Here is a 21,166-nt window from a genome sequence, read left to right as displayed (position 1 = left end):
CCAAGCTGTTGCTGTGATTGAATACGGAGTCAGTGTTAAGTATAAGGTAAAGGTAAAGGTTTCCCTTGACGTAAAGTCCAGTCGTGTCCGACTCTAGGGGGCGGTGCTCATCTCCGTTTCTAAGCCTTAGAGCCGGCGTTGTCCGTAGACACTTCCGGGTCATGTGGCCAGCATGACGACTCGGAACGCCGTTACTTTCCCGCCGAAGCGGTACCTATTGATCTACTCACATTTGCATGTTTTCGAACTGCTAGGTGAGCAGGAGCTGAGACGAGCAGCGGGAGCTCACCCCGCCGCACGGTTTCGAACCGCCGACCTTCCGATCGGCAGCTCAGCGGTTTAACCCGCAGCGCCACCACATTAAGTATAGTTGGTATCAAAATTATACCTAAACTTCAGGGAGATGAGTACTCCCCAGCTCTGAAAACATAAATACTGCACAATTTCTATATATTTAATGACCCATCTAAACAAAATGGCTCTCTAACCTTGTTGATACAAACCCAAAACATTTATTTCTATTCTCAGACAGGCTAAAGTGCCTGTGTATGTCATCTGTGGCAAGAAATAGACTGTGGACTGGTGATACTTTTACATAATACTGTTTGCATAGAAAAGGAGGAGTCTTCCTCTCTCTTCCCAATTTACAGTAAGAGGATGTTCCAAAGACCTCTGCATGTATAGTATAAGAAAGAGCTTCTCTGCTGCAAAGCACCGTATGTGCTGTCATATGAGGAAAGAATAGCTGAGCCTCCTCCTTGCCATGGATCAGTTCATGTAAATGATTTGGACAAGAAAGAATCAGCTACAGTATTCAGAAATCATAACAGCTTCAAAATAACAAATCAGCTCTGGCCAAAATATTGCTCAGTACTAGGAGAAGGTTTGAGAAGAATCCTTGTCTATATAGAGAACAGCCGAGCTAGTTTGCAATCTAGTATCTGTCTGACCTGGAACTGGAAGAAGCTGGCATTTCATTCCCAGGAGTGGACCCAGGTACATGTTAACAACCAGAGGTGAAAGCTAAAGGTTCAGGAACAAAAGGGGGAAAATGAGACTTCTCTAAACAGAAGAGGGGGAGATACAAGAAGCTTTTATAAATATTCACATACAGAAAATGACTGCTGAAATTCAGCCACTGTAAATTTTCTCTCTGGGATGCTTTTTTATCTGGCTATCCAGATTTATACAGATGGTTTACTAACAATTGTTCACCTTCTCTGCTGCTTTCTTGTAAAATTTAATAATTTTGTTTAGCCTTGGACAGGGCAACTTCAGTTGTAGCCGCACTATCTTTAGGACAGAGGTAAACTGGCTTTGCTGGCAACTGCAGTGGATACCCAGCAGGACAGCTGAATAAGCCAATTGCTTCTGCCCCTCAATGCTGTAATGCTCTGTTCTGAAAACTGTGGTGGTTCATCACAATGTACTTATATGGAACCCAGCCTTAAAGCTTTCCAGAATTGTTATCAATCGCCAGAGTTGTTAGAAGCCATCTGGTAGATTTTCTCACAATTTTTAAAATTCCTTTTAATAGTATTTGTATTGTATTGCTGGCCTTTTTGTTGGGTTTGTTCTTGGACTGTAAACAAATTTTGATTGATTGATTGATTGACCGACTGATTGATTGATACATTTTCAGCTGCAGCCCTTGTGTGTTACTCATGAATATAAATGTAAAATTTCATTTTTAATGGTGACAGGATTCCTTAGAAAGATTACCAGAAGAAATAGGTATCATCTGCTATTGCTTTCCTTACTTTCCGAGTGGCTCAGATGTTCCAAGATCTTTCTCATGTTGACTTTAGTACGATCACATAACTTAGCTGATATTGGAGAGAGAAGAATGGAGGAAGGCTTTTTGTATGTGGACAGGGATTTTAATAAATCTATGACTATTCACCAAGATGATATTGCATGTCATCCTATTTATTGTAGGAACACAAGTGACATACTTCTTGACCCCAGTGATCTCTTGCTTTATCCTGGTTTTGATCCTTGGACTGTTTACTATGCCAGTTTGCCATTTGCTTGCAAAGCTTCAACAACTATATTTAGTCTTGGGCAGAACAGTCCTATCAGGAAATTGTGTCCTATGGCATCAGTCTGAAAGGAAAGTCCAAGAGATGCAACAATAAAGATAGAAATATAAGGACTCTGCTAGCAAGGCAGAAGGCAATTCCACATTTAAGATAGTCCCATACTCTTTTCATTTAGATCTGAAAAGGTTCTTCAGCTTGGTGATGGTGGCATCTATCCCTTACTGGTGGAACAACAGCACCATGTCTGACTTAAAGAACAGGAAACAGAATGGGGATAAAGAGGCAGTTCTCTTAATGGACAGAAGAAAATGGAATCCATAAAGATTCTGTATTGCCACTAGGGGTGCAGAGACATACACTTCATTTACCTTGAAATCTGTGTTTGATCAAAGTAAATCCCCAAATAGCAGATATTGCAGTAATATGAAGCATTCACTGCCACCTGTTGTCTTGGTTATTAGAGTTCTTAAAAATAAGCATATATTTAAGAAAGTTCTTTAAAAAGAAATACATTAGGGTTTTTTTAATCCATTCAGTTGTGCCCAATTCTCAGAGACTGCCTGGAGAAGTCCCTGCAGTTTTCTTGGCAAGGTTTTTCAGAAGTGGTTTGCCATTGCTTCCTTCCTAGGGCTGAGTGAGAGTGACTGGCCCAAGGTCACCCCACTGGCTTTGTGCCTAAGGTGGGACTAGAACCCACAGTCTCCCAGTTTCTAGCCTGATCCCTTAACCACTACACCAAACTGGCTCTCTTACATTAGGATTAAGTTCCATTAAATGATCCACAGTTCAATGTTTTTTCTCTCATAGTGGTCTTAATGAATCTGCTTATATTTCAGTCAGACATTTGTTTATGTTCTGTGTTACAGCTGTCATGAAAATGGTGAGGCAAAATGGATGCCAGCTTCTGGTTGCCCTGTTTTTCTTGGCCCAAAGAAAGAGGAGGAGAGGATGGATGATCTTTCTGCTCTGAAGGATGGTAAACATGACATGATTGGTGGAGAACTGGGGATGGGTGTGGGGTGGAATAGAGGCTGGTAAAGAAAAGGAAGGGACAAGGCTATTGTAGATGTCCTGTTTTGCTCCCAAGAGCTGAATATACTTTGAAGAGCCAAGCATAGAGAGAACTAGCCCACCAGCTGGCATGAAAAAGAAAGTATTTGATGTGAATCTTTTAGACTAAAAGATAGATGTATTGCTGAATTTGATGGCTTTCAAGCAACAGAGTCTTGAAGTTGTATCCAGGGCAACACTGACCACACTGATTATGACTTTTGTACTAAGGAACTAAGCTCAAAACTCACATACTGTACACCCTTTAAAAATGTGTGTGCATTTTGTAATCTTGATATATGTAGAAACCAAAATTGTTTGTAATTTATTGCATGACAGTGAAAAAAAAGAGAATGCTATATGAGATACATGGGGAGATATGTGTCATTTATTATTTTAAACATGTCTGTTCTGATTTCTACACACATTCTGTATAGGCAGTAGCAAAATCTGGAGTGCTGGTAGTCATTTTGCCATAATGATAGAAGTGTCCTGCTGGAATGAATGCACTGAGTGCAAATATCAATACCCAGAACCCCCATAATGTAGGATGGCATCAGTGTGTATTTGTGGGGGTGAAGAGGGATGGGGAATAATCAGGGTGCTTACTTTTTATTAGAAAAGCCTGTTTTTGGATGCAAGCAAAGCTACTAATCAAAATTACCTTGGCAGAGCCCTGAATCTAGAAGTGATGCACATTCCTTTCCTTGATGTAATCCCTTCACACCAAAATGTTTTTGCATTTTATTTATTTGTAGTTCAGCAAGAGATCCAGAAGGTGGTTGAAGAAATTTGGCTCCAGCTTCTTTCTAGGAAAAGAAAGGATTTAGAGGATGCATATAAAATCTCTTTATTTGAAGAGAAAGGAGATGGAGATGAGACAATGAAGATGTCTGGTGTAAATCCTCTTTGGGAAGAGATCATGAAAAAGACTTGGCAGTGCTTTCTAGGTCTCTGTTCTTAAATTATACAAAGTATTTAATAAAAGTAGCTTCACCTTATGGCTGTTGGAGCTATTAACCATGATACACGCTGCCAAATGCGCAGTTGACATGTTCCACCATGATCTAAGCTTCTTAAACAGTCTGATTCATTTGGTATACTATAACCATTGATGGCAGATGGTATTGAGCTGTTTACATGTTTTCTCATGGCAGAAGCATTCAAAAAACCATATAGCTGGATATTACAGAAAACTTGCTACATAAGAGAAAGAGTCTTATAGATTGTTATTTGGAAAAAAAATGTACCGGTGTCCAGTTCAGAGGAAAATGCAGGTGTTAGCCACTGCCTATGCTACCAGCTTTCCCGTAGGCCTTACCTGCCTCAGATAGACCAATCCAGGGCGCTTTGGTGAGAACCTAGAAGCCACTGAGTCCTGATTGCTAACACCAGTTGTGCTGCTTTCCACAGTCAGGAATAGGGGATGAGTGGCACCTGTGGTGATACCAGCATTAAAGCCCATGTGGCATCAACGGAGGCAGCAGCCAAGCTGGATGTGTGTCATGGGGATGAGACCAGTCCAGGCAAGAGAAGTATGGGTCTCCCAATTCTTCCAGATGGGACCCAGAGGCACCTTGCAGAGAAGGCCCCCTTAAGTCTGATATTCATCCTTATGGCCTTGGTGACACTGCATAGGAGGAGAAGAGAAGATTATTTCTCAAATATACCAGTACCTCATTGCTACGTAATAATTCTGGAGTAAGCTCCACCCTCACCCACGGCACTCCAATAGATCCAAAAGTGGTTATTGTTTTTAAACTGTATTTTGTTAAACTTTTAAAAACATTGCAATTAACATTTCTTTTTAAAATAATGATTAATATGTAATAGATAATATGATTCCATGTGGTCTAGGTTTAATTCAGTGTACAAGTTTAATTATAATGGTGAAATTGAAAAAAAGTTACATAATTTCAATAGACTGATTTTTTTCTTTAAATGTTTTTTATTTCACTTTTAGAATTAGGTATGTGGCAGTTTTAAAAATTTTGTTTAGTTGTTATTTATTAACAGAAGTTTTCTTTTTTATTTTGGGGGGGAATTGTCATTTTCCCTCTCTTCCCTGTTTTCCCCTTTTACATAGATTAGTATAGTTTTTTTCCCTTTCTTTTCACCATATCGTTCTTTTATATAATATGTTAGATTTCTTCTTTAAAGTATATACAGGTACTCCTCACTTAATGACCACAATTGAGACCAGAATTTTGGTTGCTAAACGGTCATTAAGTGAATCTGACCTGATTTTACAACCTTTTCTGTGGCAGTCATTAAGTGAATCACTGCAGTTGTTAAACAAATCATGTGATTCCCCATTGATTTTGCTTGCCAGAAGCCAATGAGGAAGGTTGAAAATGGCGATCACAAAACCATGGGATGCTGTGATGGTCATAAATGCAAACTGGTTGCTGAGCACCCAAATCGTGATCTTGTGACCACGGGGATGCTGTGACAGTTGTAAGTGTGAACATCGGTTGTAAGTCGTTTTTTTCAGCACCTTTGTAAGGTCATTAAGTGAGGACTACCTGTACTTGTTTGTACAACAGTAGTAAAATTATATATTTAGTTTATATATAACATTACATATGAGTAAAAGACCTGCAGTTCTGCCTGGCATACTGCAAAGATCTCCTCTACCCACTTGATAATCATCTTTCAGCCTAAAGGTATCAGGAAGCCACCATGAGGCTCCTGGTTTGACTAAGTCTAGAATATCTACTGTAATTATTAAGTGCTGCTAATCTGTTTCCTACGCTCTGGAACATTAGTCTGCTTTACCTGTATCCGTTATTCCTTTCCCCTCTGTGGCCTTCAGCATCTGAAAAGGAGAACTCCTGGAATAAAATTCTAGTCAAGACTTCAAGCAAGATGAGTTCTTTGAATGAAAGCTTGATTCCCAGCAGGAACCTAAAACAAGTGATATACAAAACCAAGGTAAATTGCATTTCCAAATCCCTGTTCAAAAAATGGTTCATGGTATTATTTATCAAATATATTGAGCTTCCAAACTTGAAATCCTTGTCCCGCTCTGTTTACTGACATACAATGCCCAAATAACTAGGGGGCTTTTTTTCCAGTAGTGCGAAGTACAGCAAGCTATTGGTGAATAAACGGGGGGTTGGTTTCTTAGCCACTTTTGTTGGCTAAGAAACAGATACAGGCTAAGTAACTTCCTTCCAGGTGTGATGGGAATACATGTTACTATTCAGTGCTGGCACCAACTATTTGCCTTGGGGTCTGTTTAATTATTTCTTAAAATTAATTTTGATTATTACAGCTGATTACACATCAGTGAGCAAAGTAATTGATATTTGTTAATGTATCCCAGGGAACATTTTGTACAACTTGTATTTGCTGTTGAAGGTTAAAGACGGTTATTGGTTTTTCCCTAAATATGCCCACATCATTAGTTCTTGTAGTAGAAAAGGATGCCATCTGGAAAAGGCAGAGTAGACACATTATTCAGGCACAAGTGCATGAAATTGGTGTTTCTGCATCTTCCGTCTTCCTTTTCGAAAAGGAAGAGGCTTATAATTAAAGGAGAAGCTGGATTACGGGAACATTACTCATTTCGTGTTGTTCCGTATAATGTCAGCTTCTGACACCTCAAGATCTGATAGACTGTTCTTTGTAGTGTGACATGCAACTAAGGCTCCAACTCTTTCTGCTCCAGGCAATTATATTTTTTCTGTGCTTTTCACACAAATTAGTTGTACAGTGGATTAAATGACTGATATGAGATCTTTGGGATTTCCAGATCCACAGACAGTCATAGGTGTATTCTTTATAGCTCTGGTACATTTGAGGGGTTTTTTTGGTGCACCCTGGAAAGAAAGAAATCCATAGTAGTGGTGATTTGCATTTCCATTCCCTCCTAGATTGTTTTAAGGCTTCCACCTTTCCTGCTCAGTCTTCTTACTGAAGGAGATTGGTGATAATAAGTAAGCCAGGCACAGAGGACAGTAAGCCACATGCAGAGGGAAGGAGAGGACAAAAATCTGACCACCCTCTCCTTTTTGGTACCTGGTACAGTAGATCAGTCCTGGCCAAAGTGTCTTTTAGGAAATTAACCTGGCATGCTGCATAGCTTTGCAGGGCCTTGTCATGTGCTGCTTTTGCTTCCTCAGATCCAGCCTATATGGAGACAGTGGGGAGAGTAGACTGACATTTGTTGATGGATGCCAAGGTATACGTAGGTTAGAGGCTGGCTTACCAGGGTTAGGAGTCGTACAGGATCTGAGTGGTAATACAGGACCACTACAAAATCCAAGTCCAGGTTTATTTCCTTTTCATATTCTTCTTAATCTAAGCAAGTATTGTTGGTCCTATCCTAGTTGCCAGAAACATTCCCAAGGACTTTTGGTGCCTTTTTGCCACCCATGTCTATGTTAGACATCCTCTGGAATAGATCTCATGGGACCAAGATAGGTGTCTGCTTGTGATACAGAGAAGGAAGTCAGCCACATGGCCACAAGACCATTTTCAAAGAAACAGATAACCTTTATTAGAATAATTCAAGGGGTTTCAGCTATGTGGATTTTTTAATCAGCAAGATATTTGAAAAGGGGACCCTGAAGAACAAGCGCTCTGGTTTGAATCTGAGGCTGAGTATATGTTGCCTCATTACTGACTTTCCAACTGGAGTTGCTTTTCTTGTTGATGGTTTTGCTTTTGCAGAGATTGATCTGCACAAAGTTGCTGTGTTTGCTTTCAACTGGAGACTTTCCTTTTGGTTCTACTTCTTTCTTGCCAAAACATGAGTATGGACTTCAGGTTTGTCCTGGTCTCTATAGCTTTTACCTCACTCTAGACCAACAGCTTCTCTGAAGGGCTTCCCCTCAAAATAAATGCCTTTACACTGATATGTCTGAATCAGGGCCTCTTTCTCTATATGGAAATAATTTGCCACCTTCCTAATTCTCAGGGGAAATTTTCAATAAACTTCATTCACTGTTACAGCCCTCAACATGGAGCATTTTCTTATGGCTAAAGCATTCAGCTATTCTCACTGCTTGCAAATAGAAACATGGACTTCAAAGAACAAAATGTCCAAATTTACCTTTAAAAACAAACAGTATTTATTTCCCCAAACAGAAAAGGGGAAATAGTTGCCTTTAAAATTCAAGCAGATGTGCTTGTACATAGAGCTGATTGTTTTCTGGTGAGTTACAAAGACATCAGAACCCTTTCTTCTGCAAACCTGATTTTAGGTGTCTGTCTTAATATTTATGTCAATCTCCTTCCCTTTTCAAACACAACTAATTAGTGAAAGGCTTGTCTGATAGCCAGACAGGTTCCCTTTGCACACACAGGTAGATCAAAGGAAGTTGGGGCAACACATTCACTTTCATATCTACCCACAACTCATTTGTTCTGATGTGCCATTTGGCTTGGCCAAAGTATTGTGTCTCTGTCCACTTGTGTACTGTGTTTTGAAGGAAGCATATAATATTACTGTGATATAGGTAGTGCCTTCCTAAACATACTTGCTAAAAGTCAATTGTATTGAGCTCGCAAGAACTTCCAATGGCACATGCTGTATTAGGAAGTTACCAGTTCGTATATGAGTTTTGTGTGCAGACCTTTTCACATGCAGTGTTTCACTAGCCTCTAAAGTATGTGAAGTACACAATGTCAATATCCCATTCAAGTCTCTTATCATAATGCTGTGGGTATTCTTTCTATTTCAAGAGACCAAACAAGCACATTTATAATTAATTATATTTCTGCTAATCATTTGTGTAACATCTTTATCTTCATAATAGAAAGATAATTAACACCACTGATTATCTAATTAAATTCATTAAGCATCTACCAACAGTGCTCTATGAAGCTGACATTATGTTACACTGTCAACAAATGCTTTGATTTCTTAGGAAGTAATTAAAATGTAAATTAGCATGCCATTAAATACACTGGGGAACTTTTGAATCTGATACTCATTTCAGAACTGCTCATGGCAACCCTTTTTTTCTTTCAGTGCAATCAGACAATTTGCTATTAATGATGTATATTAATTTTTTTCCCATTGCAACATGAATGTCTTCTTTGATATCTAGTTCACAGCTAGAAAAGATATTTCTTTAAAACTACTGATTTGCTGGTAAATCTGGGTGATTTCTGTCTGTGCAGGAAGATGTTTTCTGTCTGTATTACAAGATCATAGAACTTACAGAGTATTACTGATAACATTAAGGATATTATTCCATTTTTATTTCTTCATCAAGAGGCAATAATTTGTTTCTTCTGCTTGCAAATCGTTGAAGCCAAAGTCCTCTCCCAGTTGCTTTATTATATCCTGATATGGATCTTGAAGTTTAACACTGCTGTAGAACAAATTCTTTCCACTTTTTACATTCTGTTCTTGCTCAAATATGTCTGCCTGGTGCTCTATCTAGGGGGTTAACTTTCTATTAGTTGAATGCTCTATAACTGTCATGTTACCCATTTCAGTGTTCTGTTAACATTGTAACGTTTCACATGTCATCTTCTGTTCCGTGTTACTTCACCCATGCAGGCTTTTTCCATTCCTCCGCCCTCCGTTGTTTTGAGGGTTTGGAATGTATGTTTGGGTTTGCGCTCCTGCTCAAGGTTACTTTCCCAGGCGCGTCTAACGGTTCCTAGCACCTGGGAGGGGGTATGCACTGACAAGGGATGGGGGCGGAACTTGCTCACAGGCAATGCTTTTAAGTTTGTATTTGGCGCGCTTTTGCTCATTCTCAGCTTTCTCTGTATTTGCATACTATTCCTTTAATAAATCAGTTATCTTTAAGCCCGAGCTTGTGAGACTGAGTATTTGGGATTAGGCAACCATTACAATAACCTTCTGATACTGGCTGAAGGTCGTGTACACTCATTCCAGTTATGGATTCTTCCATCATAGAGGGGATAGTCATGCCAAATCTTAGGCTATCATTAATATAAGATTGGCAGTGCTAGGCTTCATCTAGCTATATTCCTGTAAGGATAAGAAGTTCAGTGAAAAGCCTACAGTATTTCTGATCTTCAGTCATGGGAATTGCTGCTCCATGTTCTCAGCCAGTGGGAGGGAACAGCAGACCAAGATAACTTCACTCCATTTTTAGTTTCATATTTAGGACTGTTTTGTGAATGTAAAATTTCTGATTTCAATCTTTATTAAAAATGTGACCAGAAATTCACTTGATTAAACTCTGTTGTGAGAAGGAATTTGATCTACACGACTATTTTTTTGAGATAGCTAGGAGGTACTTTCTTCCTTTTTAAAACATTTAAAGTAGATGGAAGCTTCATTGTGATGCCAAGCTCTTTAATGAGTACTGAGTCATTTCACTCACTCAAATGAACATAATTTCCTGAAGGATACCAGATTGCAGAAGATAGTCATAAGACAGGGGGAAGGTCTGAGAGAATTGCAAAAAGACTCCTCAAAAAAGCAAAAACAAGTTACCACTCTGATTCCTGCCCGCTGTGCCTGTCATTATCCTACTTACATTTAGCAGAAAAGAACTCAGCAATCTTGGCAGTTCGGCCTGCACTAGACTAGAGGCTGCTCCACCCTCTTTGGCAATTTGAGAATAGAGACCCATTGCAGGCTTCCCCAGTAAACCATTTGTGCCCTCAGAACAGTGGGCAAATATGGGGCAATTCAAACTGTCAGGGTTGGTGCTCTCTGGGTTCCTTTGGTTAAAAAGTGCCAGGTATCAGGACCAAGGAGGTGTGCCTTCTCTGTCACAGTGCCTGCCCTCTGGAAGGAGTTTCCCCTGAGATCTGTCTGGCTCCCACCCTGCTGACATTCCGAAGAGTTGAAAAATCCTGGATTTTCTCCCAGGCCTTGGGCTAGGCTGGTTGGAACCCCCTTTGTTGGATGTCAGTGTTGGTGGCATGTGTTGCATTGGCCAGGTTCGCCATTCTTTCTCTCCTTCCTTTTCCTTGTCTGAGTTCGGTGGTTTTGTCATTTGTTATACTGTTTTTATATTGTTTTGGTGTATTGTGAGCCACCCAGGGTCCTTTGGAGTTGATACTTTGTCCTTACACCCCCAGCTTGCCCTATTACTACTTATCTTTAGAGTTCAACATGCAGTTCTGTATTATTGTTACTGTTCTTTTCTTAGGCATTTCTTTTGACTTCACTTTCTACATCTCCAGCCTGCATGGACCCGTCTGCCACCTGGGGCGCTGGCCACAATGGGTGGGCACAGTTGGCTGACTGCTGGGGGCTCCTGCTGCTGCGCTGTTGGCCGTGGTGTGCGGGATTCCTTGATTTGTCTCCAGCTTCCTTTACAACAATAGGCTGGCACGGCTGGGGGGAGCCATCCTCCTCCTCCTCCTCCTCCCCCCACTTGGGTTCTGAAGGCTTTGGGCCATTGTTGGCCACTCCCCTGCCACATGGTGCGGTCTGCACCAAGGCTGCAGCAGCCAAATCGCCTCATGCTGCCAATGCTGCCATCTTGCCTTTGGTTCCTGCTGCCACCTCTCGGCCCCATGTTCTACCAGTCTTAGCTCCTCAAGGAAGCCTCTTTCTCTCTTTTGGCCCCACCTCTTTTCTGGACTTTTTCTTCCTCTTCCTTATTCTTTTTCTTTCTTTTTTCATGAAGCCATTTAGTGGCCTGCTAGAACCACTGAAACGGAGCAGAGCTTAACACAGCTGAGAAGCTGTACTCAGAAAAAGAATATTATCTTAGATAGCTTTAATGAGCATGTCAGAGAAACTCAGGTTATTGATCTTACACACTCAGCCCTCCCAAGCATAAAGAACCACACGCGAAGACAGAGTAGGTTAAGAAGTAAAAAGAATATCTTACTGACTTTATTCTTGGTTCGGTTACATCCATGTTTGGTGGAAAAGATGAAATCTTTGTTCTTCTTTTGTCCCTAACCACAATTCACCCTTAGCCCTACAGCTGCTAAGAGCTGCGTGGAAGCTAGGGGCAGAATTCTTCATCAAGGCCCGAGCACATGGCCCAGATGAAGAGAGCAGCATCCATGCTGCCTGCTCAATCGGTAGAAGAAGGAGGAAGAGGAGAGAGAGGAAGTGGGAGTGGCAACAAATAGCTTCCTCAGAGTTGCATCGTGGGACGAACTCAATTTACATGCTAATGCACATGCTAATGAGGCATGCTGGATTTGCCAGGACCTCCAACTCTTTTTTCATTCTCCGCCTTCTAGTTTTCTTTATTTTTCCCCTTCTTCAATCTCCTTCAATCTTCTTTTTTCTTTCCTGTTGGTGCCATCACACTATTGGAAACACAGGCTGCCCTTTTAAAGGGCTGGTTCTTCTAGTTTGGTAAGGTGGGGGACCTTAAACAAAGGTAGGGTCATGAGAGAAAAAGGTGCAAGCTTCTCCACACAGGAGTCTTCTCACACTAAGACTTCTTAGCACAATTTTAAAAATCATTCAAGATTTGCTCTTCAAATGTGAAGCACAAATGTTTTGGTTGTCTTTGTTTCAGACATCCGTTTATGATTTAAATACCACTCACAAATGCTTTGTAATAATCTTTTTTTTTAATCAGGATTTTGCATCATATTTAGAAAAATGCAGGAGAACCGGCCAAGAACTTTATGCAGTTTTATGCAAGGATCATGCTGAGGTAAGGAACTAAAAAGTCACCTCAGCAAGAGAAACAAACTATGTTTGGATGCATCAAGGAAAGGAGAGGGGGTTGTTTTATTGATTGATTGATCACATTTTTACCTGCTGCAGTTGTGAGACTCTGAGCAGTTTACAGTATTGTAATAAAAACAGGGAAAGAAATAAAATGTCTGTGGTAAGATTAAGAAACAAGCTCCAGCCTAGCTCTCATGCATCACTCTGGGCCCTCCAGAAAAATTCTGTTTCAGTAGTTTCTGGAGGGCTGAAACTAGAGGGGCTGGTCTAACTTCAAGTGGGAAAATATTCCACAGTATAGGTTTTGCCATTGAAAAGCAGCACCTATGAGCCTCCATGCTTCATATCGTATGGAAAGGGGAAATCCTCATCAGCTTCTGACAGGACAGATAAGTTAGGTGGGTCAGGTCCAGCTGGTCCTAGAGATGCTTTGGTGCAAAGCTATCTAGAGCTTTATAGGTAATGACCAGTACTCTGAATGGCACTTGGAAGCTAGTAAGAAGCTAGTGCAGGGCTCAGAGCACATGTATAATATGTTCAAGGCAGTGAGGTGTCAATAAATGAGCTTCTGCATTCTAGACTAATTGAGGGTTCCAGGTGGTCTTTAAGGACATTGCCACAGTCCAGCCACATGGAGGTGAGGCCATTTCTCCTTCAACCCTTAGTTTATAGTTCCTGAATATTTACCATAAATAGTCTGGGCAGGATAATTACCTGGAATCCTTATTCTCTTCCAGTTTCTTTTAAAAACATTATCTGAGCAGTCTATTTTTGTGCCTGGTTGGGGAATCCCCCTTATTTTGAGTGGCCTTGTTCCACTTGCAGATAGATATTTAACTAATGTTTACTACCATAGGGATGAAGCAGAACCTTCAACAGAAGGTTGCAGTGCATTTTCCTTCCGAACAGCAGCACTCTTCTATCAGCCAAGCACTTCTGAGGATCCACTCCATCCCCATTTGTACATTCTGTGGCTCTGTTCCCATTGGACCCCTCCTTGCTGCAACACACATTTATGGTTTTAGGTTTTTTTCTGCAAAGCTTTGGGTCCCCAAATATATTGACATCTGCATTTATTTCTCAGTGACATTTGAATAGCAGTGATGTAGCACTGCTTAACCACTATCACTATCTGAATTCACTCCTAGCAGAAGATATGATATTTATCTGCTTACAATATAGTGAAGTGATGCAGTTACTGCTCTCACAGTAATTACAGGAAAAAGTACTTCCTCATTGCTCGCTGAGCTGAAAGGATTTAACTCACAAGATGTCCTGTATCCCTGATGTGAAGTCTTGTAGAGCAAAGTATTAAATGCAGTCATTTTTACTACCTTTAATTTATTTAGTTTTAATTAAATTTAAATTAAATCAAGGGCAGTTTATGACCTGATACATTATGGTTCCTGGTAATCATTCAAAAGCAATGTGCCTCAATCAATCTCAAAGAAATTATCAATTCCTGCCTTCTTGCAGAAAGAAATCTATAATAGGGACAGTGGTTAAGGTGTTGGGGTAGAGTAAGGAAACCAATGCCCACTCTTAGCTACAGGGTGATTTTGAGCTTCCTCTCAGCCCAACCTGCCTTACTGGGCTGCTGTTGTGGAGAAAAATTTGAGGATAGACATGAAGTGCACCATCTGAAGCTTCTGCAGGCCACTGAGTATTTACATACATCTAATAAATAGAAAGCTGCTTTCCTTTTCAAGGAACAGATGAAATATCTGGGTAAGAATGGGAACCAGAGAAGAAGGCTATGCTGTTAGTGATTGTCTTTCTCCCTATAGAGGTTGCTGTGTGTATACCATAAATCTGCCAAAGTCTGGGCTGACCTTGAAGATAAGCTTTTTAGGAAAGGAGGACTTTGGGGATCTGAAGTAGCCCCTCCTGCCACAAGGTGGGTCCTGGATGCATTTGAAGGCCCTGCTCGGATGAGGAAGAGAATCCAGTTCAAAACTGTATATGATACAGTGGAACCATTGCAAAACAAGGTAACATAGTGTCAGGGCAAGATGTGAGAAAATATGATCCAGTTTCTTCTTGTTCAGTGTATATTACCAATAGAAAGTCCCCCAAATCCCTGAAAAGAAAGCTCTCTTCTCTGGAACTTTGATACCTTTCTAATTCAGCTTAATAAAACAATAAACCATGGTTTATCAGGCTGAAAATATTATAACACCAATTTGTTCTGACCTCATACTTGCTCTATATCCCCAAGTTAAAGCTTCTGTCATGGTTTATACTGAGAACCTGTGATTTCCTATAACTGTGGCTATAAAGCAAGATTTGAAATGTGGTTTATAGTCATAGCAGCTTTACCTGATCTTAGGAATTATTTCTATTAAAATCCTGTTGAATTTAATGAAACTGAAGGCCAGGTTGTGATGTATTTGTATAGCCTATATAGAACTAAGAACATTTCTGAGTTATATAGCACCATGAGTCCTTGTGAATGTGGTTATATATAAATATAGTGAATAAATGTATATTGGCCTCTGACCAAATCAAGATCATAATGTGGGAGAAAAAATTCCTTTCTCCTGCTCCAGTTTCCCTTAAAAAAAATCTCTATTTTAAAATAGCAGTGGGATGTATGTGTTTAATTGCTACTAAGTTAGAGAGAAAATGTTAAATTCTGCTCTACTGTGCTTCTGGTAACAGCCAGAAAAAAAGGGCTGCTTTGTGTTATAAAAGAGGTATGCCTAAAGTACGTTGTTTACTGTAAACAGTCTGCTGAGATAACATGCTGGGAGGGTTGCTAACTGTTGATAACGCTGATGTTTGGGAGGCTGATATTTCGGGTATTGTATTGTAATACAAAGGCTTAAAATGATAAAGTAGAATTTTAGGCCAAGAAAGGCACAAAACAGGCCAGTAGACTGATCATGTCATGCAGGGCAATTACAAATAAGGAGATGGCTGAAAATAGAATTCAGTGCTACTGGCTTAGATGACTTTGCAGATGAATTAGACAAGTCCATAATGGAAATAAGGTGATCAGCAGCTACTGGTCACTCCAGCTGCATGTGAGCTGCCCCCTGTTCAGAAGCAGTCTGGAGCTCTAGGCTCCAGATGCTGTGGACAACAGCAGGAGAACAAAAAATGCTTTCATACCCCATGGACTCTTTCTGACTCCTTCACCAGTCAGATGCAAATGTGTTTTCATGTTCTGTGTTACCCATGCTAGTTCAAATCATTCCTCTTTCTAGGCTCAACAGACAGAGAATAGTGCATCTGCTTCAGCTCCAGTGGAAAATCAAGGTAATATTCCAAGATGAAACAAAAGATGGTGGCCTGACCACAGGGATTATACAGATTATAAGGCAGGCATGACAGTCACTGAATTCAATGTTTCTACCCCTCACCTTCCCACCTGCTGACATATTTTGTAAGAGCAAGCAGCAAATGTTTTGTTTTTTAAATATTTTTATTTGCACATAGCAGAGTTCCTGAGCTATATGTCAGAGGTGGAAGTTTGTGAATGTTTTTGAGTTGGGGACAGGGCAGTGGAGAATCCTCCATTCTATCTCAGATCAGTTAAAACTATTCTAAATTGTAGCAGTCTACTCTGAATTTGGAATGGCACAGCTCTATCACAGAGAGAGAGAATACTTAGGAAATGATGCAGTAGAATGTTGCAAGATACCACCATTCAGATGCCATGGAATCCAGAGCATTCTTCTAATCCTGCAAGTACCCACTATGTTCCCCTGTGCCTAAATTGTGAGCTGTAAGCAATAGCCCTGAAGCCTAGAGATCAAAAATACATGGAAGAAAAGAAGTGCAGCTTCACTGTCAAATATTGTGCAATCACTTCCTTCAAAGAGGCGAAGATCCTTGAGTGTCTAGGTTGTTCTTGTTTCCCAGTGCTATGAAAACCTTTTGTTATTAATATTTCTGTCTTTTATTTTAATGCAGGTGAACCAGTGCAAAATAGAGAAGGAGGAACAGATCATGATCAGTTGACATTTTTTCCTACCCTACATGAACATTCTCATTCGGAAGAATTGTTGGAAGTGTGCATGGAAAGAAAAACCATCCTTCAGGAATTAGTACGAGATGAAAAGGTAGAATTGGCTGTGATTGTGCGTATAGTTTTGTGTATATTAAAGGCAACATTTTAGGAAAAAATATGACAATTGTTCACAAATTCATATAATTTGTTCAAAATTTAGGAAAAAAACTTATGATAAAAATAAGATCCTATCTAATGTAGTAAAACTATTTTTGTTCTTTTTATAGTAATTTCATTAAAGATTATAACAGTAAAAACTAATACAAACTAAAATAAGATAGACTAAGAATAGAAGGTGCAGAAAAGAAAGGAAAAAATAAAAAGAGAAATAGGAAAGAAAGAAAAGAAAAATATAATAAAGAAAAAGAAAAGAAATATATAAAGAAGTGACTTCCCACCTTCATCACAAGTATAAATAATTGTAATAACTAATCACCTCCTCTTAAAATACAACAAATGGTCTCTTCTTCCCATGTATCATTTCTTATTTATATTTGTTGTTTATTCGTTTAGTCGCTTCCGACTCTTCGTGACTTCATGGACCAGCCCACGCCAGAGCTTCCTGTCGGTCGTCAACACCCCCAGCTCCCTCAGGGACGAGTCCGTCACCTCTAGAATATCATCCATCCACCTTGCCCTTGGTCGGCCCCTCTTCCTTTTGCCTTCCACTCTCCCTAGCATCAGCATCTTCTCCAGGGTGTCCTGTCTTCTCATTATGTGGCCAAAGTATTTCAGTTTGGCCTTTAATATCATTCCCTCAAGTGAGCAGTCTGGCTTGATTTCCTGGAGGATGGACTGGTTTGATCTTCTTGCAGTCCAAGGCACTCTCAGAATTTTCCTCCAACACCACAGTTCAAAAGCATTGATCTTCCTTCGCTCAGCCTTCCTTATGGTCCAGCTCTCGCAGCCATATGTTACTACGGGGAACACCATTGCTTTAACTATGCGGACCTTTGTTGTCAGTGTGATGTCTCTGCTCTTAACTATTTTATCGAGATTTGTCATTGCTCTTCTTCCAAGGATTAAGCGTCTTCTGATTTCCTGACTGCAGTCAGCATCTGCAGTAATCTTCGCACCTAGGAATACAAAGTCTTTCACTGCTTCTACATTTTCTCCCTCTATTTGCCAGTTATCAATCAAGCTGGTTGCCATAATCTTGGTTTTTTTGAGGTTTAGCTGCAAACCAGCTTTTGCACTTTCTTCTTTCACCTTCATCATAAGGCTCCTCAGTTCCTCTTCACTTTCAGCCATCAAAGTGGTATCATCTGCATATCTGAGATTGTTAATGTTTCTTCCAGAGATTTTAACTCCAGCCTTGGATTCCTCAAGGCCAGCTTGTCGCATGATGTGTTCTGCATACAAGTTGAATAGGTAGGGTGAGAGGATACAGCCCTGCCGTACTCCTTTCCCAATCTTAAACCAGTCTGTTGTTCCGTGGTCTGTTCTTACTGTTGCTACTTGGTCGTTATACAGATTCTTCAGGAGGCATACAAGATGACTTGGTATCCCCATACCACTAAGAACTTGCCACAATTTGTTATGGTCCACACAGTCAAAGGCTTTAGAATAGTCAATAAAACAGAAATAGATGTTTTTCTGAAACTCCCTGGCTTTTTCCATTATCCAGCGGATATTGGCAATTTGGTCTCTAGTTCCTCTGCCTTTTCTAAAGCCAGCTTGTACATCTGGCAATTCTCGCTCCATGAACTGCTGAAGTCTACCTTGCAGGATCTTGAGCATTACCTTACTGGCATGTGAAATGAGTGCCACTGTTCAATAGTTTGAACATTCTTTAGTGTTTCCCTTTTTTGGTATGGGGATATAAGTTGATTTTTTCCAGTCTGATGGCCATTCTTGTGTTTTCCAAATTTGTTGGCATATAGCATGCATTACCTTGACAGCATCATCTTGCAAGATTTTGAACAGTTCAGCTGGGATGCCGTCGTCTCCTGTTGCCTTGTTATTAGCAATGCTTCTTAAGGCCCACTCAACCTCACTCTTCAGGATGTCTGGCTCTAGCTCACTGACCACACCGTCAAAGCTATCCCCGATATTGTTATCCTTCCTATACAGGTCTTCTGTATATTCTTGCCACCTTTTCTTGATCTCTTCTTCTTCTGTTAGGTCCTTGCCATCTTTGTTTTTGATCATACCCATTTTTGCCTGGAATTTACCTCCAATGTTTCTAATTTTCTGGAAGAGGTCTCTTGTCCTTCCTATTCTATTGTCTTCTTCCACTTCCGCGCATTGCTTGTTTAAAAATAATTCCTGATCTCTTCTGGCTAACCTCTGGAATTTTGCATTTAATTGGGCATATCTCCCCCTATCACTGGTGCCTTTTGCTTTCCTTCTTTCTTGGGCTACTTCTAGTGTCTCAGCAGACAGCCATTTTGCCTTCTTGGTTTTCTCTTTCTTTGGGATGTATTTTGTTGCTGCCTCCTGAACAATGCTGCCAACTTCTGTCCAGAGTTCTTCCGGGACCCTATCTACTAAGTCCAGTCCCTTAAATCTATTCTTCACCTCCACTGCATATTCCTTAGGAATATTAGTGAGCTCATATCTAGCTGATCTGTGGGTCTTCCCTAATCTCTTGAGTCTGATCCTAAATTGTGCAATAAGAAGTTCGTGATCTGAACTACAGTCAGCTCCAGGCCTTGTTTTTACCGACTGTACAGATGTCCGCCACCTTTGGCTGCAAAGGATGTAATCAATCTGATTTCGGTGTTGTCCATCTGGTGAAGTCCATGTATAAAGCCGTCTCTTAGGTTGTTGGAAGAGAGTGTTTGTTATGCAGAGTGAATTGTCTTGGCAAAATTCTATCAGCCTATGTCCTGCTTCATTTTGTTCTCCCAGGCCATACTTACCTGTAATTCGAGGTGTCATTTGACTGCCCACCTTAGCATTCCAGTCTCCGGTGATGAAAATAACATCTCTTTTAGGCGTGTTGTCCAGTAGGTGCTGCAGATCCTCATAGAACTGCTCTACTTCAGCTTCTTCAGCATTTGTGGTTGGGGCGTATATTTGGATCACTGTGATGTTAGATGGCTTGCCCTGAATTCGAATTGAGATCATTCTGTCGTTTTTTGGGTTGTATCCAAGCACTGCTTTAGCCACTTTACTATTAATTATGAAGGCTACTCCATTTCTTCTGTGGTCCTCTTGTCCACAGTAGTAGATCTGGTGGTCATTTGATGTGAAGTGGCCCATTCCAGTCCATTTCAGTTCACTGACGCCCAGAATGTCTATCTTTAATCTTGACATCTCACCAATAACCACATCCAATTTGCCCTGGCTCATAGATCTTACATTCCAGGTTCCAATGGTGTGTTGATCCTTAGAACATCGGATTCGCCGTTCACCACCAGCACCGTCGGCCGCTAGCCGTCCTTTCGGCTTTGAGCTAGCTGCGTCATCACGTCTGGGGCTAGTTGAGCTCATCCTCTGTTCCTCCCCAGTAGCATTTTGACCATCTTCCGACCTGGGGGTCTCACCTTCCGATGGTATACCGACATATCTCTGGTTGTACTGATCCATTTAGTTTTCACGGCAAGAATACTGGGGTGGGTTGCCATTACCTTCCCCAGGGATCGCATTTAGTCTGACCTCTCTGTCATGACCTTCCCGTCTTGGGTGGCCCTTCACGGTTTAGCTCATGGCATCATTGAGGTGCTCAAGCTCCAGCACCACGACAAGGTAACGATCCTTTGCTGAAGTCTTATTTATATACAAATCCACAAAGCCTCATCATTTCAGTCCTGGTATCAGCAAAAGTCCATTAAGGATTACCAGAAATAACAACATATCTATTTTAACCTTGATCAAATAAACCAACTTCATATTCCTTCCTTTTACTTCTAACAATCTTAATCTTTAGTCCATTCAAATCGTGTCACAGAACTTGATTTCTTTTCATTTTTTTCTTCGTTCCTTCTCACAAGATTCTTCAAAATTTTAACAAGCCTCTTTTGTAAATCCAATTTGGGAAAATTATCCAGGTCTTTCTCTTGGTTTATTGTTTGTATATCCCTTTTTATTTATTAAGACATAGTCCAGTTTCTTTTGTATGGAATGCCACAATTTAGATTTTCATGAAGAAGGACGTGTTCTCAGTTGCCATAATGACCTTTGTGGGCTTTAACACTGAGAGTGAAAGTCACTAAATGGGTCAGCTTTTCTCATTCCAGCACAGACACTCTTAGGATTGAATGCTGTGATAGTTGGGTAATGTGACTTTGTGTCCTAACAGCCAGGAACCACGCTGAGACAAGGAATGGGTCTCTAGTGTTTTATTACTGCTACATAAACAGAAAATCCTAACAAACTGAAGAAGCGTGGGAAAAACCCAGACATATAAACCCCAAAGGCTAAGGCGGGCCCGATCTGTGTCTCTTTGAATGGCCACCTAATTCCTCAGTACTACGCATGCGCTTTACAGCCTGGATGGGAGCCCCCTGCTGGCCATCCTTACTC

General features: G+C 40.6%; 1 protein-coding gene across 1 annotated transcript in view; it reads left to right on the top strand.

Annotated features, from left to right (window-relative positions):
- Positions 1–21,166, top strand: part of WDFY4 (WDFY family member 4) — a 195,260-nt gene that overhangs the window by 89,607 nt on the left and 84,487 nt on the right. Inside the window, exons 36-42 of the mRNA XM_063304372.1 lie at positions 2,909–3,018; positions 3,851–4,042; positions 5,908–6,026; positions 12,587–12,664; positions 14,469–14,672; positions 15,891–15,942; positions 16,600–16,748. Of these exons, the coding sequence (XP_063160442.1) occupies positions 2,909–3,018; positions 3,851–4,042; positions 5,908–6,026; positions 12,587–12,664; positions 14,469–14,672; positions 15,891–15,942; positions 16,600–16,748 (904 nt within the window). The remainder of the gene's footprint in view (positions 1–2,908; positions 3,019–3,850; positions 4,043–5,907; positions 6,027–12,586; positions 12,665–14,468; positions 14,673–15,890; positions 15,943–16,599; positions 16,749–21,166) is intronic.

The sequence above is a fragment of the Candoia aspera genome, chromosome 5 (genome assembly GCF_035149785.1).
Source record: "Candoia aspera isolate rCanAsp1 chromosome 5, rCanAsp1.hap2, whole genome shotgun sequence".
In the NCBI taxonomy this organism is placed as follows: domain Eukaryota; kingdom Metazoa; phylum Chordata; class Lepidosauria; order Squamata; family Boidae; genus Candoia; species Candoia aspera.
The sequence above is the reverse complement of the archived record's forward strand: the minus strand, read 5'-3'. Positions and strand labels throughout refer to the sequence as shown.